This window comes from Salmo salar, chromosome 11, assembly GCF_965601325.2.
Source record: "Salmo salar chromosome 11, fSalSal1, whole genome shotgun sequence".
Taxonomy (NCBI): domain Eukaryota; kingdom Metazoa; phylum Chordata; class Actinopteri; order Salmoniformes; family Salmonidae; genus Salmo; species Salmo salar.
Window position 1 is genome coordinate 35,794,619 of NC_138301.1, and position 16,182 is coordinate 35,810,800.

General features: G+C 41.8%; 1 protein-coding gene across 6 annotated transcripts; it reads left to right on the top strand.

The window, feature by feature from the left end:
* The first annotated feature begins 97 nt into the window (after nucleotides 1-97).
* On the top strand, nucleotides 98-11,761 carry prc1b (protein regulator of cytokinesis 1b). Of its 6 annotated transcripts, XM_082957523.1 has the most exons (15): nucleotides 99-274; nucleotides 811-939; nucleotides 1,271-1,393; nucleotides 1,870-2,103; nucleotides 2,591-2,761; nucleotides 3,120-3,269; nucleotides 3,725-3,872; nucleotides 4,102-4,238; nucleotides 6,102-6,197; nucleotides 6,386-6,532; nucleotides 6,799-6,909; nucleotides 7,162-7,275; nucleotides 10,272-10,460; nucleotides 10,590-10,630; nucleotides 11,250-11,761. In XM_082957523.1, the coding sequence occupies exons 1-15, from the start codon at nucleotides 260-262 to the stop codon at nucleotides 11,296-11,298; spliced, it is 1,854 nt and encodes a 617-aa protein (XP_082813649.1). In that variant the 5' UTR covers nucleotides 99-259; the 3' UTR covers nucleotides 11,299-11,761.
* Nucleotides 11,762-16,182: the final 4,421 nt, after the last annotated feature.

Below are 16,182 nucleotides of genomic sequence, written 5' to 3' on the forward strand. Positions count from 1 at the left end.
ATGTCTGTCACTTTACTGGTAATAACTGTTCGTTTTCTTAAGTCCACGCCCTTGCGCATGCGCAAATGGTACCACCATGTCCAGACGATGACATAATGTTCATCCTCAACCAATGAGAAAGAAGACCGCAATTTGATGCATATTTTTAAATCGGACAGAAACGGCTTGACTTAAGACAGGCAAAGCTGAAGGACAGAGATCTGAGGATTTATGAGAAGTTTTGCTACAACACAACTGACTTAATTACTGGGACTTCACGATGAGGAAGAGGCAAGTGAATTGTATTTGTAAAAAGTATTGTATTTGGCATGCAGAATTGAAATGTCAAGCTAGCTGTTAGCTAACTTAACAGCAGCAGTGTTTTGTGACTAACGTTATACCTATCTAGAAATAAAACTGCAAGATTACTGAAGATTATGAGTTTGCTAGCTAAATCAACATTTTAGCAAACGTTAGATGTCAATTTGCCAGGAATGACTAACGTTAGTCATTCACAGACTCGGCTGCGAGCACGTTAGCTTACGTTACTGTCTGTAATACCACAGATAACATTTGATTGTACTATACTGTAACGTTAACGACTGTGTGCGTCTGCAAAGCTGTATGAAGGATGGACTGCTGTGTGCTGCTATCAATTCAAAGACTGATAAATTACAATAGAAGGACGACATTGACACTAACGTTACTGCTGCAGTGCTGCCCCTTGTCGTTGCAACTTGCAGCAGTCCAGAAAAATCAAGTAACTTTAACTAGTCATGCCAGTCCAAAAATTAAACCTTTTTATATATGTCCCCGGCCCATTCCAGTGAGGTGCTCGCAGCGGAGTCTGTGGCTTGCCTGAATAAAGCTCTCTGCCACCTGAAGGACATCTGGGAAGAGATAGGAATACCAGAAGACCAGAGACTACAGAGAACCAATGTGGTCAAGAATCACATCAAGGTGAGTCAGAACAAATTGACACTCAAGCATAGAGTGTAATTATTCTCCAAGAAACAACATTATCAAAGCCGTAACACCTGTCTGTGCACCTGCTGTAGCTAGTTAACTAGCTAGCTCTGCACCAGGGCCTTAGTGCAGCTCGACGCCCTGGTCAGTAGCTAGTACAGTAGCTAGCTAACCTACTTTTGAGGGGTGTGTTGCTAGGGCGTATGCGTGACGTAGCCTATCTATTTAGTCTGCTAAATGTGAGATTTCTATATGTAGCTAATTCACAAGTATGTATTCCTTCCTATATGTGGACTGACTAGTCATTTCTGCACATCTCTCACAGGGTTTGTTAGACATGATGATAACAGAGGAGGAGTCTCTTAGGACCAGACTGTTGAGCAGCATCGAAGCTTGTCGCAAACAACTGGATACGCTGTGCTTGGAACTGCAGCTACCCCCATTTGAGGTAAGCATCCTAACAGTTTCTAACAAGGTCTGCAAAGTTTTACTAGTATGCAAATGACATAACGCATAGAAATATAATGACTGGTGGATAGGGATTCAAATCGATGTCCCACTCAAATTGCCATGGTCTGATTGGCTTTGTCCTTTCTAGTAATTATATTTCTAGGATAAAGGCTTACTATTATGATTTATGGACTTATTGCTGTCCATTTCTTGAAGATGAGTGGATGGAGAAAAAAAAAGGGCTATTATGGAAAAGAAGGGAATGAGGCCATTCCAGACTGTTTAGATAAGTCCATTTTTGAATTTGAAGATTTCTTTGGATAAATATTCTGCCTGGGTCTTAACCCCAACCCTGGTGCCTTCCCTGGGTACAGATCTGGGATCAGTTTCTCCTCCTCAATCCTCACCTTAACCATTAGTGGGGGAAATGCAGTGTCTACGGGCAACTTCACCCAATACCTTTTCTCTCACCAGGAGGAGCGGAGCGTCACCGTACTGCAGCAGGAGAAGGAGATCCGGACCCAGGTGGAGGTGTTGGTGAAGGAGCGGACCCAGAGGATGCAGCAGCTCAAGGCCTTGACGGAGCGCGACCAGGACCTGTGTGACACTCTGTGTTCGGACCCCTATGCCCTCGACCCTAACGCCGTGCCCTCCCTGGAGCAGCTGGACGGCTTCCGCCAGCGCATTGCCAGCCAGACCACAGAGAAGGTGGATAGGGATTTGTAATAAAAGCAGACCCTGGATTCACATACCAGTAGTATTTGTAAAAAAATATATAATGTAGCTGCACTTGATTGCGCTTACCTGGCGCAACGGAACTAATGGAATAGTCCCAAAGGCGCAAACCCCATGTGATACATCATGCAGGCTCAATCAAATACTCAAAGGAATTGAAAGAATACATGTTATTTGAACGTAGATGTGAATGATGGTCCATACTTCAATCCTGCTCCTGGAGAGCTGCTGCTTGTTCTGCCATTTTGGTTTAGCCCGGCACTTATTTGCTGATTCAACTACTCTCCGTCTTTAATCTAGAGTCATGATTAATTGAATTGGTTCTAGTAAAGCCAAAAAAGTTTGGCCATTGATTCTGCACCTCACCTAAAGAAAATAATATTGGGGGGAAAACACTGATGTAAACTAATATACACATTTGAGGAGATCCCTAACGGCGTGTCTCTCTGTCTGTGGCCAGGAGCGGCGGCACGCTGAATTTGTGGGCATCAAGAGGCAGATCATCCTGTGCATGGACGACCTGGACCAGCTGCCAGAGACCAGCTTCGAGAAGGACGTCGTCTGCGAGGACCAGGAGGCCTTCTGCCTGTCCAAAGACAACATCGCCTCACTCAAACTCCTCCTCGGCCAAGTGAGAATGGAACTAATCCAATATGTTATAGATCATAGTGAATGTTTTAGTTTGAGCGATACTTTGCAATGTCTGTGCAGAATGAACAAAGTTGATCTGCTCACCACCACAATACAGTAGAAAACCAGTCGACCTACACGCATTCCATTTCTACATTACTGTATCAGTTCATTATCACTTCACTATAGATCATGTAAATATCTTCATTTGCATTTTGTTGCTAATATCTGTCATTGGCCGTGTTCCAGGTCTTTATTGCAGTCGCGCCCCATGTAAAGACAATACAGACTTCCTGGAACGTTTCTATTTCCATAGTGCTCCTTTACTGACCGTCCCGTGTCTATGTTGTTCTGTCTAGCTAGAGGAGAGGAAGGCAGAGAACCAGGCGGTGTGTGAGGCTCACAGGGAGAAGATCCAGGAGCTGTGGGACAGACTGCAGGTGCCCCAGGAGGAGAGGGAGCTCTTCTCAGAACACATGGTCGCCTCCAAGAAGAAGAACCTGGATGCTGTCAGTGAACACTCTTAGCTTATGTCCCAAATGGCACCCTAATCCCTTTCTAGTGCTAGTGCACTTATTTTGACCAAAGCCCAATGAGCAAATGTTGACCATGCCCCTTACTTTCCTAAATATTTTGAAATGACTGTTTTTATTTATTTATTGAAAGATGAGCTTGAAATGGGCTTGGTCTAATTGACTCAACAACTTAAAACGCATATCTAAGTTTAGCTTTCTTAATGAACCAGAAAGTCAATAGTTGTTTATGGTGTTTAAAAAAAATTAAACGTTATCTAATTGATCCTGCTTTGTAGTATGTATAGCCCTCTGGTTTGTACCCTGGCTAGTCACCATTGTCTCCAGTAGTCTACATGCATTCTAAAGCTGTTTCTAAACAAGGTCTGTCTATTAATCAAGAAAATGTTAGAATCAAAGAACCAAATTGTTCTCTCTTTTTCACACCTCAGTTAGAGGCAGAGGGCAGGCGACTGATGGAGCTCAAACGACTGAACATGCGAAACGTTACTGAAGCCATCCGCTCAGAGATCGCAGGGCTCTGGGAGAAATGCTTCTTCAGCAGTGATCAGCAACAGGCCTTTGTGCCCTATTTTAGCAGTAAGTTGGGTTTTAGGGTTTGGATTACAGGTAAAACACAAGCTTTGGTAGACCAATCAATAAATGAAGACTCAGAAGTCTTTCTTGTGAACAATGTGTTTTATGATTGTTAACTTATTAATCACATATCTATGCATTTAGTTTTCCCTTTTGAAAATGCAATTTTTTTTCTCAATGTGACTTCCTGATTTTAATAATGCATTTAATTATTTGTTTTTCCCTCCTTCAGATGATTTTACAGAGGAGCTGTTGGGGCTGCACGAAGCTGAGATCCTGAGGCTGAAGCAGCACTATGAAGAACACAAGGAGCTGTTTGAGGGGGTTCACAGCTGGGAGGAGAGCTGGAGACTCTTCCTGGAACTAGAGGTTAGCAGTGGAGAAGCACCGTGGAAACATTTTAGTCATTTAGCAGATGCTCTTATCCAGAGCGACTTGCAGTTAGTGCAGTCATCTTAAAATAGCTAGGTGAGACATATCACACATATCACAGTTGTAGTTCGTACATTTTTGTCAATAAAGACGTTATCATCAAAGTTGGTGCTAGTAGGAAAAGACAAGTGCAATCATCTTTTTTAATTTGTTTTATGGGCTTTAAAGGAATAGTTCACTTTAAGAAAACGTTTATTGCTTATTTTTGAATTACCTAGGCAGTTTCATCCAAACAATTTTTTTGAGGTGCCTTACTGCTATTAGCCCATACAAATAACCCTCACAATCTGAAGGTGTGTTGGGTCATTGTCCTGTTGAAAAACAAATGATATTCCTACTAAAGCGTAAACCAGATGGGATGGCGTATCGCTGCAGAATGCTGTGGTAGCCATGATGTTTAAGTGTGCCTTGAATTCTAAATGAATTACTGACAACGTCACCAGTAAAGCACCATCACACCACCTCCTCCATGCTTCACGGTGGGAACCACACATGCGGAGATCAACCGTTCACCTGCTCTGCATCCCACAAAGACACGGCGGTTGGAACCAAAAATCTTACATTTGGACTCATCAGACCAAAAGACCGGTGGAAATCTGTCCAATGTCCATTGCTCGTGTTTCTTGGCCCAAGCAAGTCTCTTCTTATTATTGGTGTCCTTTAGTAGTGGTTTCTTTGCAGCAATTTGACCATGAAGGCCTGATTCACGCAGTCTCCTGTGAACAGTTGATGTTGAGATGTCTGTTACTTGAACCCTGTGAAGCATTTATTTGGGCTGCAATCTGAGGTGCAGTTAACTCTAATGAACTTAGCTCTGGGTCTTCCTTTCCTGTGGAAGTCCTCATTAGAGCCAGTTTCAATATAGCGCTTGATGGTTGTTGCGACAGCATTTGAAGAAACTTTAAAAGTTCTTGAAATTTTCCGCATTGACTGACCTTCATGTCTTAAAGTAATGATGGACTGTCGTCACAACACAACTGATTGGCTCAAACTCATGAACTTTTAACAAGGCACACCTGTTAATTGAAATGCATTCCAGGTGACTACCTCAAGAAGCTGGTTGAGAGAATGCCAAGAGTGTGCAAAGCTGTCATCAAGGCAAAGGGTGGCTACTTTGAAGAATCTCAAATATAAAATACATTTGTTTTAACACTTTTTTTTTTTGTGTGTGTTACTACATGATTCCATGTGTTATTTCATAGTTTTGATAGCTTCAATACTATTCTACAATGTAGAAAATAGTAAAAATAAAAAAAGAATGAGTAGGTGTGTCCAAACTTTTGACTGGTACTCGACTTCCATTAAAATGTCAACCGGTACCGAGGGACATTCAAACGAGTCTTCTGTGAGGCCTGTGGGTGTCCTAGAGCAAAACAACCGACGTACTTGTTTTTGAGAATCTCACCTTTACACAGGGGTATTAGTGTGTAGCCCAAACTGTTCGGACAGTATAGACAGAAGTTGGCAGATCGTCTGTACCGACTTCAGACGAGTCCCAAGACGCTTGTGGGGGTCGTGGAGCAAAATGTTCCAAAGAGGGGTCATGATAGTTTCTAGGCCAAACCGTTTGGATGCTACAGACGATTTTGTGCAAAGACCAATTTTCGGTATGTCTCATGGTCTGACAAACACCGCTCTGTCACTTTTCACCCCAAATGCGGATGCAGTAGATTGAGACACATCCAATGCGGACACATCTAGCTTAAATTGACCAACACATTTTTTTTTAGATTTCCAAGGAGGCGCAGACATCGACCTTGGGAGGTTTTAACCCTTGGCATGACCTTTTTATCCCCACAGGAAAAAGCCACAGACCCCTCCAGGTTCACCAACAGAGGAGGGAATCTGCTCAAAGAGGAGAAACAGAAAGCAGAGCTCCACAAAAGCCTGCCCAAGGTAAATCCTTTTGAAAAAGACAGGAGTCTGTATTATTCCCTTGTTAGGGGGGTAGCTACTGTACATACAAACATGACAAGGCTCTGAGTTTTTTTTTTTTTTTACCAGCTGTACATAATGCTATATAAACACATACTCTACTGTAAAACACTTGGCTATATCCCTATATGTTTGTTTTGTTTGTCCAGCTTGAGAAGAAGCTGAAGGCTCAGATTGATGCGTGGGAGCAGGATCAGGCCAGGGAGTTCCTGGTGAATGGACAGAAGTTCCTGCAGTTTGTAGAGGAGCAGTGGGAGCTGCACCACATCAAGAAAGAGAATGAGAAACTGGAGAGGGTAAAGACATGTCTACTCATTTGAGGGCAGAATCCTAACTTGAGAGATACAGTATTGGTCCTCTTACCTGGACCCAGATCAAACCTAGTCCTGGACTAAGAAGCATGACCAAAGCAGTGTTTTCCAGTCCAGGATTAGGTTTCATTTGGATCTGGGAAACCGGACCTATCATCATTTGTTACACACTTGTCTCAAGTTAGGGTTAGGTCTGTGCAGCTGAAAGCTTACTTTGTTACAATACTTTGATCTATATTTTATTGTAACAGCAACTGAAAAAGAGCAAGCAGATTGAGGTGGATATGCTGTATGGGACAGCTGTCCGGACGCCTACCAAAAGGAGATTCCTTGGCACAACTACCCCCAGCAAAACACGGAAGGTACCACTCCAGTAACTTTGCTGCTGCTCTTTCTAGCCTTCATACTCATGGAACAATTGCGTGCCCCAATCTTAGCCTGGGTATCCAGTCTGTTTCTGGACTGCCTACGTTTTTATGACAAAGGTGGCTAAAGCAGAAACAAGACTGGACACCCAGGCTAACACAATCACTGGCTTGTGTTTTAATGAGTTGCGCATTAATAACGTGAGCTTTTGGCATCACTAACTAACTCTCTGTCTGTGTTTTCTCCAGTTCAATGGCACCACCTCCAGCCTCTCTAGTGCCAACTCTAACAGCACCGTGCGCTCAGCCTATGGCGGAACTGTCTGCCACTCACCCTCCCGCCCCGCTCTGTCAGTCAACAAGGTCAATGCAGCATGTTTGCACAACAACTAACTACACTGAAAAAATATATATAAATGCAACAATTTCAAAGATTTTACAGAGTTACAGTTCACATGAGGAAATCAGTCAATTGAAATAAATAAATTAGGCAGTAGTCTATGGATTTCGCATGACTGGCAATACAGATATGCATCTGTTGGTCACAGACACCCTAGAAAAACTGTCAGTATCAGGTGTGACCACCATTTGCCTCATGCAATGCGACACATTTCTTTCGCATAGAGTTGATCAGGCTGTTGATTGTGGAATGTTGTCCCACTCCACTTCAATGGCTGTGTGAAGTTTCTGGATATTGGCGGGAGCTGGAACACGCTGTTGTACACGTCCATCCAGAGCATCCCAAACATGCTCAATGGGTGACATGTCTGGTAAGTATGCAGTCCATGGAAGAACTGGGACATTTTCAGCTTTCAGGAATTGTGTACCGATTCATGCAACATTATCTAGCTGAATGGCATGACAATCGTCACGGTATCTCTGCATTCAAATTGCCATTGATAAAATGCAATTGTGTTCGTTGTCTGTAGCTTATGCCTGCCATAACCCCACCTCCACCATGGGGCACTCTGATCACAACATTGACATCAGCAATCTGCTCGCCCACAAAGCGAATAAACACACACTGCCTGCCATCTGCCCGGTACAGTTGAAACCGGGATTCATCCGTGAAGAGCACACTTCTCCAACGTGCCAGTGGCCATAGAAGGTGAGAATTTGTCCAATGAAGTCAGTTTCGATGCAGAACTGCAGTCCGGTCAAGACCCTAATGAAAAATCTGGATGTGGAGGTCCTGGGCTGGCGTGGTTACACATGGTCTGCGGTTGTGAGGCCAGTTGGACATATTGCCAAATTCTCTAAAACGACATTGGAGGTAGCTTATGGTAGAGAAATTAACATTCAATTCTCTGGCAACAGCTCTGGTGGACATTCCTGCAGTCAGCGCGCCAAATGCACGCTCCCTCAACATGAGACATCTGTGGCATTGTGTTGTGTGACAGTTTTTTTTTTTTTAGAGAAATAAGCTTTTTGTGCATATGGACAATTTATTTGATCTTTTATTTCAGCTCATGAAACATGGGACCAACACTTTAAAAGTTGCGTTTATACAGTGAGGGCAAAAAAGTATTTGATCCCCTGCTGATTTTGTACGTTTGCCCACTGACAAAGAAATGATCAGTCTATAATTTTAATGGTAGGTTTATTTGAACAGTGAGAGACAGAATAACAAAAATCCAGAAAAACGCATGTCAAAAATGTTATAAATTGATTTGCATTTTAATGAGGGAAATATGTATTTGACCCCCTCTCAATCAGAAAGATTTCTGGCTCCCAGGTGTCTTTTATACAGGTAACGAGCTGAGATTAGGAGCACACTCTTAAAGGGAGTGCTCCTAATCTCAGCTTGTTACCTGTATAAAAGACACCTGTCCACAGAAGCAATCAATCAGATTCCAAACTCCCCACCATGGCCAAGACCAAAGAGCTCTCCAAGGATGTCAGGGACAAGATTGTAGACCTACACAAGGCTGGAATGGGCTACAAGACCATCGCCAAGCAGATTGGTGAGAAGGTGACAACAGTCGGTGCGATTTATTCGCAAATGGAAGAAACACAAAAGAACTGTCAATCTCCCTCGGCCTGGGGCTCCATGCAAGATCTCACCTCGTGGAGTTGCAATGAGCATGAGAACGGTGAGGAATCAGCCCAGAACTATACGGGAGGATCTTGTCAATGATCTCAAGGCAGCTGGGACCATAGTCATCAAGAAAACAATTGGTAACACACTACGCTGTGAAGAACTGAAATCCTGCAGCGCCCGCAAGGTCCCCCTGCTCTAGAAAGCACATATACATGTCCGTCTGAAGTTTGCCAATGTACATCTGAATGATTCAGAGGACAACTGGGTGAAAGTGTTGTGGTCAGATGAGACCAAAATGGAGCTCTTTGGCATCAACTCAACTTGCCGTGTTTGGAGGAGGAATGCTGCCTATGACCCCAAGAACAACATCCCCACAGTCAAACATGGAGGTGGAAACATTATGCTTTTCTGCTAAGGGGACAGGACAACTTCACCGCATCAAAGGGATGATGGACGGGGCCATGTACTGTCAAATCTTGGGTGAGAACCTCCTTTCCTCAGCCAGGGCATTGAAAATGGGTCGTGGATGGGTATTCCAGCATGACAATGACCCAAAACACACGGCCAAGGCAACAAAGGAGTGGCTCAAGAAGAAGAACATTAAGGTCCTGTAGTGGCTTAGCCAGTCTCCAGACCTTAATCCCATAGAAAATCTGTGGAGGGAGCTGAAGGTTCGAGTTGCCAAACGTTAGCCTCAAAACCTTAATGACTTGGAGAAGATCTGCAAAGAGGAGTGGGACAAAATCATCCCTGAGATGTGTGCAAACCTGGTGGCCAACTACAAGAAACGTCTGACCTCTGTGATTGCCAACAAGGGTTTTGCCACCAAGTACTAAGTCATGGTTTGCAGAGGGGTCAAATACTTATTTCCCTCATTAAAATGCAAATCAATTTATAACATTTTTGACATGCGTTTTTCTGGAATTTTTTGTTATTCTGTCTCTCACTGTTCAAATAAACCTACCATTAAAATTATAGACTGATCATTTCTTTGTCAGTGGGCAAACGTCCAAAATCAGCAGGGGATCAAATACTTTTTTCCCCTCACTGTATTTTTGTTCAGTATACTTAGACGCTATTGAATTACTTTTCTCAATTTAGACCAGTCATTTGGTATGGGTAACATGCTAATTTTTGGCCAAACCCTGACATTCACTCAAAGCGAACGATCTGTTGCGTTTTCTGTTCCCAAGCTTGGAATACAAACTGATGCTCTGTTTCACCATTGTTGAAGTGATGGGGAAATGGAATATATCAATTCGGATTTCAGGCTTCTTTTTCTCCTCATCCATCTTTTCTCTGTGTTCTCCCCATCCAGGTCCCATCGGTACGGACCCCGGGTCGCAGTAAGCCCCCTCTTGCGGGACTGCAGGAGCGCAACAAGGAGAACATGGGCCAGGTGACCGGACTTGGAGTCCCTCTTCAGAGCGGTGGGTTTAAAACCCTGGCTAGACCACAGCGTAACTTCAGCATTAACTCTGTCGCCAGCACTTATTCCGAGTTTGCGGTAATATGTGTTTTTTCTGTGTCTTATTTTCCACATTTTACTGATTCTATGCAGCAACACACGGTCTCGCCATGAGGGGGGGTTTGAGTGGAGAATTGTGGCTAATTGATAAATGTATTCTGATTTTAGACGGGCTTAATCAACACAGTAATTGAATCGGTTCAATCAAGGTTTGTTTGAATGTGTGAATTGCCTAAACTAAAACCATATACATCAAATAATTATTCCTGTATCCAAATGTATGCATGTCATTAACCACTAAGATACATTTTTAAAATGCTTCATCCCTGATTATGTTCCCGGCTAACAGTAGTGTACCCTTGTTAGTGTGTCCTTCTAAACCCTCTGAGGGCTCTCAGGCTAGGCTGTGTGTTGCTATTTACTGATGTAACCTTTTTTACAACCACACTCCTAATACCCTTTCTTCAGTCTTTCTCTGGCTGTCACTGTGGTTGTTTCTGCCTTTTTGAATGAAAATGTATTTGGGAAATGTGCAATTACCAGAATTGCATATTTTCTAGATTTGTGTTTATTTACTGTGAAATGAAAACTGAGGTAGTGCCCAATGCTATTTGTCGCTACTCAATTTGTTACCACTGCACCTTGGTCATGTTCATTAGGATATGCTGTAGCAAAATATTTTGCATGAAAATAGCATTTACTAATTTAGATCCCCATTATACTCTGTTTTGTAAATATTTTGTAATGTTTTGTGCCTACTGAATACTAGCCTGTTGATGTTGGGTGGGAAGGGAATATCTATGCTTATCTCTGTACCTTTGTCCACAGCGAGACCTCTCCAAGGCCACTAACACCAAGAGCAAGCCAGACATACTGAACTCCACCATTGCTCACCATTGACCCCGACACCAGATGACGCAGTTGGTTGAATGACATCCTGTTTGTGTCCCATCAAGTCCCCACCAGCTGTCATTTTAAAGTGGATCACTATCCTTTTTAAATTTTTTATTATATATACATGTTGTGTAAACTATGTAAGTGTTCTAAATTTAAAAAAAAAACTTAAATGTCATGTTATGAAATGTATCATATTGTAGCAAACCATTTTTTTAAGCTCTAAAATAGCACGGATGACTGTTCCTTGTATGTAAGATGGAGCAGACAGTATTGCCTGCAATCTCGTGCTCCAGATGGTTTTGGTGAAAGAGGCTTGGGGGTAGCCAGTGTTCGTTCTTTCCTTTAAGCCAGGCTTTCACTATTTTATTATACTCAAAGCATACTGATCATGAATATTTTGCACATGTTTTCTATTGTATATTAAATCATTTATTTTACACTCATGAGTTATGTGCCGTCATCTTTTTTCCCCGCAACTGTTGATTTTCTATGTGTACAGTACCAGTCAAAAGTTTGGACACGCCTACTCGTTCAAGGGTTTTCCTTTATTTTTACATTGTAGAATAATAGTGAAGACATCAACTATGAAATAACACATGGAATCATGTAGTAACCAAAAAAATTGTTAAACAAATCAAAATATATTTTAGATTATTCAAAGTAGCCACCCTTTGCCTTGATGACAGATTTGTACACTCTTGGCATTCTCTCATCCAGCTTCACCGGTAATGCTTTTCCAACAGTCTTGAAGGAGTTCCCACATGCTGAGCACTTGTTTGCTGCTTTTCCTTCACCTTGCAGTCCAACTCATCCCAAACCATCTCAATTGGGTTGAGGTTGGGTGATTGGAGGCGAGGTCATCTGGGTTTGGCCGGAGTAGGCCGTCATTGTAAATAAGAATTTGTTCTTAACTGATTTGCCTAGTTAAAGACAACAAAAAAGAAATCTGATTCAGCACTCCATCACTCTCCTTCTTGGTCAAATAGCCTTTACACAGCCTGTGTTGGGTCATTGTCCTGTTGAAAAACATGATCGTCCCACTAAGCGCAAACCAGATGGGATGGCGTATTGCTGCAGAATGCTGGTTAAGTGGGCCTTGAATTCAAAATAAATCACTGACAGTGTCACCAGCCCCACACCATCACACCTCTATGCTTCACGGTGGGAACCACACATGCGGAGATCATCCGTTCACCTACTCTGCGTCTCACAAAGACGCAGCGGTTGGAACCAAAAATCTCAATTTTGGACTCCACATGTCTAATGTCCATTGCTCGTGTTTCTTGGCCCAAGCAAGTCTCTTCTTATTGGTGTCCTTTATTAATGGTTTCTTTGCAGCAATTCGACCATGAAGGCCTGATTCACGCAGTCCCCTCTGAACAGTTGATGTTGAGATGTGTCTGTTACTTGAACTCTGAAGCATTTATTTGGGCGGCAATTTCTGAGGCTAACTACTGAATTTATCCTCTGCAGCAGAGCTAGCTCTGGGTCTTCCTTTCCTGTGGTGTCCTCATGAGAGCCAGTTTCATCATAGCGCTTGATTGTCTTTGAGACTCCACTTGAAGAAACTTCAAAAGTTCTTGAAATTTTCCAGATTGATTGACCTTCATGTTTTAAAGTAATGATGGGCTGTCGTTTCGCTTTGCTTATTTGAGCTGTTCTTGCCATAATATGGACTTGGTCTTTTACCAAATAGGGCTATCTTCTGTATACCAACCCTACCTTGCCAACCCTACAAGACAACTGATTGGCTCAAACGCATTAAGAAGGAAAGAAATTCCACCAACTTTTAACAAGGCACACCAGTTAATTGAAATGAAATTAAGCTGTTGTCATGTGTTGCTACCATGCTGTGTTTTCATGTGTTGCTGCCATGCTATGTTGTCGTCTTTGGTCTCTCTTCATGTAGTGTTGTGTTGTCTCTTGTCGTGATGTGTGTTTTGTCCTATATTTTTATTTAATTTAGTTATATTTTTAATCCCAGCCCCCATCCTTTTGGCAGGCCTTTTGGCAGGTCGTCACTGTAAATAAGATTTTGTTCTTAACTGACTTGCCTATTTAAATGAAGTTTTAAAAGATGAAGAAAAAAAGCTGGTTGAGAGAATGCCAATATTGTGCAAAGCTGTCATTAAGGCAAAGGGTGGCTACTTTGAAAAATCTAAATTATATTTTGATTTGTTTAACACTTTTTTGGTTACTACATGGTTCCATAGAAAAGTCCTTGAATGAGTAGGTGTGTCCAAACTTTTGACTGGTACTGTAGGTCACTATGTAGATGTACTTACAATTCAATTCCATTTCAAACATTCACTGACTTGAATGCCTGCAGTCTGTATGTTCCTCCTGGCAATTTTGAGATACAATGTCGTACACTAGATCGTATCAATCATATTTTTTTCTATCCCAAAGACCGGCAGATGGCGATATTGAGTTGTTTCATGTTATTTAAAAAAAAGAAAATCTTTAACCTCTCTAGGGTAGGGGGCAGTATTTTCACATCCGGATAAAAAACGTTCCCGAATTAATCTGGTTATTACTACTGCCCAGAAACTAGAATATGCATATAATTGTTTGATTTGGATAGAAAACACCCTAAAGTTTCTAAAACTGTTTGAATGGTGTCTGTGAGTATAACAGAACTCATATGGCAGGCCAAACCTGAGAAGATTCTGTACAGGAAGTGCCCTCTCTGACCATTTCTTGGCCTTCTACACTCTCTTTATTGAAAACAGAGGATCTCTGCTGTAACGTGACACTTTCTAAGGCTCCCATAGGCTCTCAGAAGGCGCCAGAACATTGAATGATGACTCTGCTGTCCCAGGCTGAAAAACAGTAGCGCATTTGGATAGTGGTCGATCTGAGAACAATGAGACGGTGGCACGCGTGCACGAGACGACTCCATTTTCAACTTTGAGTCTTTGAACGAAAACAGGGTTTCCCGGTAGGAATATTATCGCTATTTTACGAGAAAAATTGCTGATTTTAAACAGCGTTTAACTTGCTTCGAAGTACGGTAATGGAATATTTAGAATTTTTTTTGTCACGATACGCGTCCGCGCGTCACCGTTCGGATAGTGTCTTGAACGCAAGAACAAAACAGAGGATATTTGAACATAACTATGGATTATTTTGAACCAAAACAACATTTGTGGATGAAGTAGAAGTCCTGGGAGTGCATTCTGACGAAGAACAGCAAAGGTAATCCAATTTTTCTTATAGTAAATCTGAGTTTGTTGAGTGCCAAACTTGGTGGGTGTCAAAATAGCTAGCCTGTGATGGCGAGCTATCTACTCAGAATATTGCAAAATGTGCTTTTGCCGAAAAGCTATTTTAAAATCGGACACCGCGATTGCATAAAGGAGTTCTGTATCTATAATTCTTAAAATAATTGTTATGTTTTTTGTGAACGTATATCGTGAGTAATTTAGTAAATTCACCTGAAGTTTTCGGTATGTTTGCTAGTTCTGAACGTCACATGCTAATGTAAAAAGCTGGTTTTTGATATAAATATGAACTTGATTGAACAAAACATGCATGTATTGTATAACATAATGTCCTAGGAGTGTCATCTGATGACGATCAAAGGTTAGTGCTGCATTTAGCTGTGGTTTTGGTTTTTGTGACATTATATGCTAGCTTGAAAAATGGGTGTGTGATTATTTCTGGCTGGGTACTCTCCTGACATAATCTAATGTTTTGCTTTCGTTGTAAAGCCTTTTTGAAATCGGTCAATGTGGTTAGATTAACGAGAGTCTTGTCTTTAAAATGATGTAAAATAGTCATATGTTTGAGAAATTGAAGTAATAGCATTTCTAAGGTATTTGAATATCGCGCCACTCGATTCCACTGGCTGTTGAGTAGGTGGGACGATTTAGTGTCCAAAGGCATTGTTTGCAGCTGGCAATAAGCCTGTGGCCGGTTCGTACATGAAACATTCTCCATTCAGGCTGCAAAGGCGTCGATTTCCTCCTTAATTTGATTTAATATTGAGAAGGTTTGATTAAAAAAAATATATATATATATATATATGCGTGTTTCATGTTGTTTCATAATATTCTTTATGAAACACCATTTCCCACCAACATGCTAGAGTGGCTAATGCTACTTTCTGACATTGCATCCCCTTTTTCAGCCAGCGGTAAACAACAGACTGCTGCAGCCTAAATGGCTAAAGGCGATATGCACATCTGGGACTAGCGGTCCTGGGTGTTATGCTGCGTTCATGTCATGTCGGAAACTCGGGACCTGTGACTTAAAATGAACTAAAGTTATTTGCGTAAAGCTTCCTATTGGTTGATTCTGGTACAAACCCAAGTGGGAAACTCAGGATCCGATTCTTCCGCCTAGGTTAGCAAGTGAAACATTTCAGAGTTTCTAACATCAGTGAACACGCATTAGCCACCCTAGCATGCTGGTGCAAAATTGTATTTCATAAAGTACACATACTTTCCCTGTTTTTTTCCCCTGCGGCATTATCGCAAATAAATCAAGTTAAGGAGGAAAGGGACACCCTTGCAGCGTGAATGGAGAATGTTTTATGTACAAACCTGTCCATGGGGGATACAAGTGTATAGCTGACTGCATCGTCATCTGCTGGCCTTGAGGTTAATTGTTCTCATTGTAATTTCGTTAAAATATATATTTTTTAATGTAATCAACCATATCAAAATTGGAAAATGACTTAATTGTAATTCTAAATCTTGTCTCATCAACAAATACATTTCTATGCATTCATTCTTTGTCTCAAGTGTTATCTTTTTGCATAGACTGTCAAGGTTTGTCTCGGTTATGTTTTAGGTTCTTGTTATACCTTAGTGGTTTTATGTCGGGCAGAATTCGTGGAGTACCAACATCCGGTTGAAAC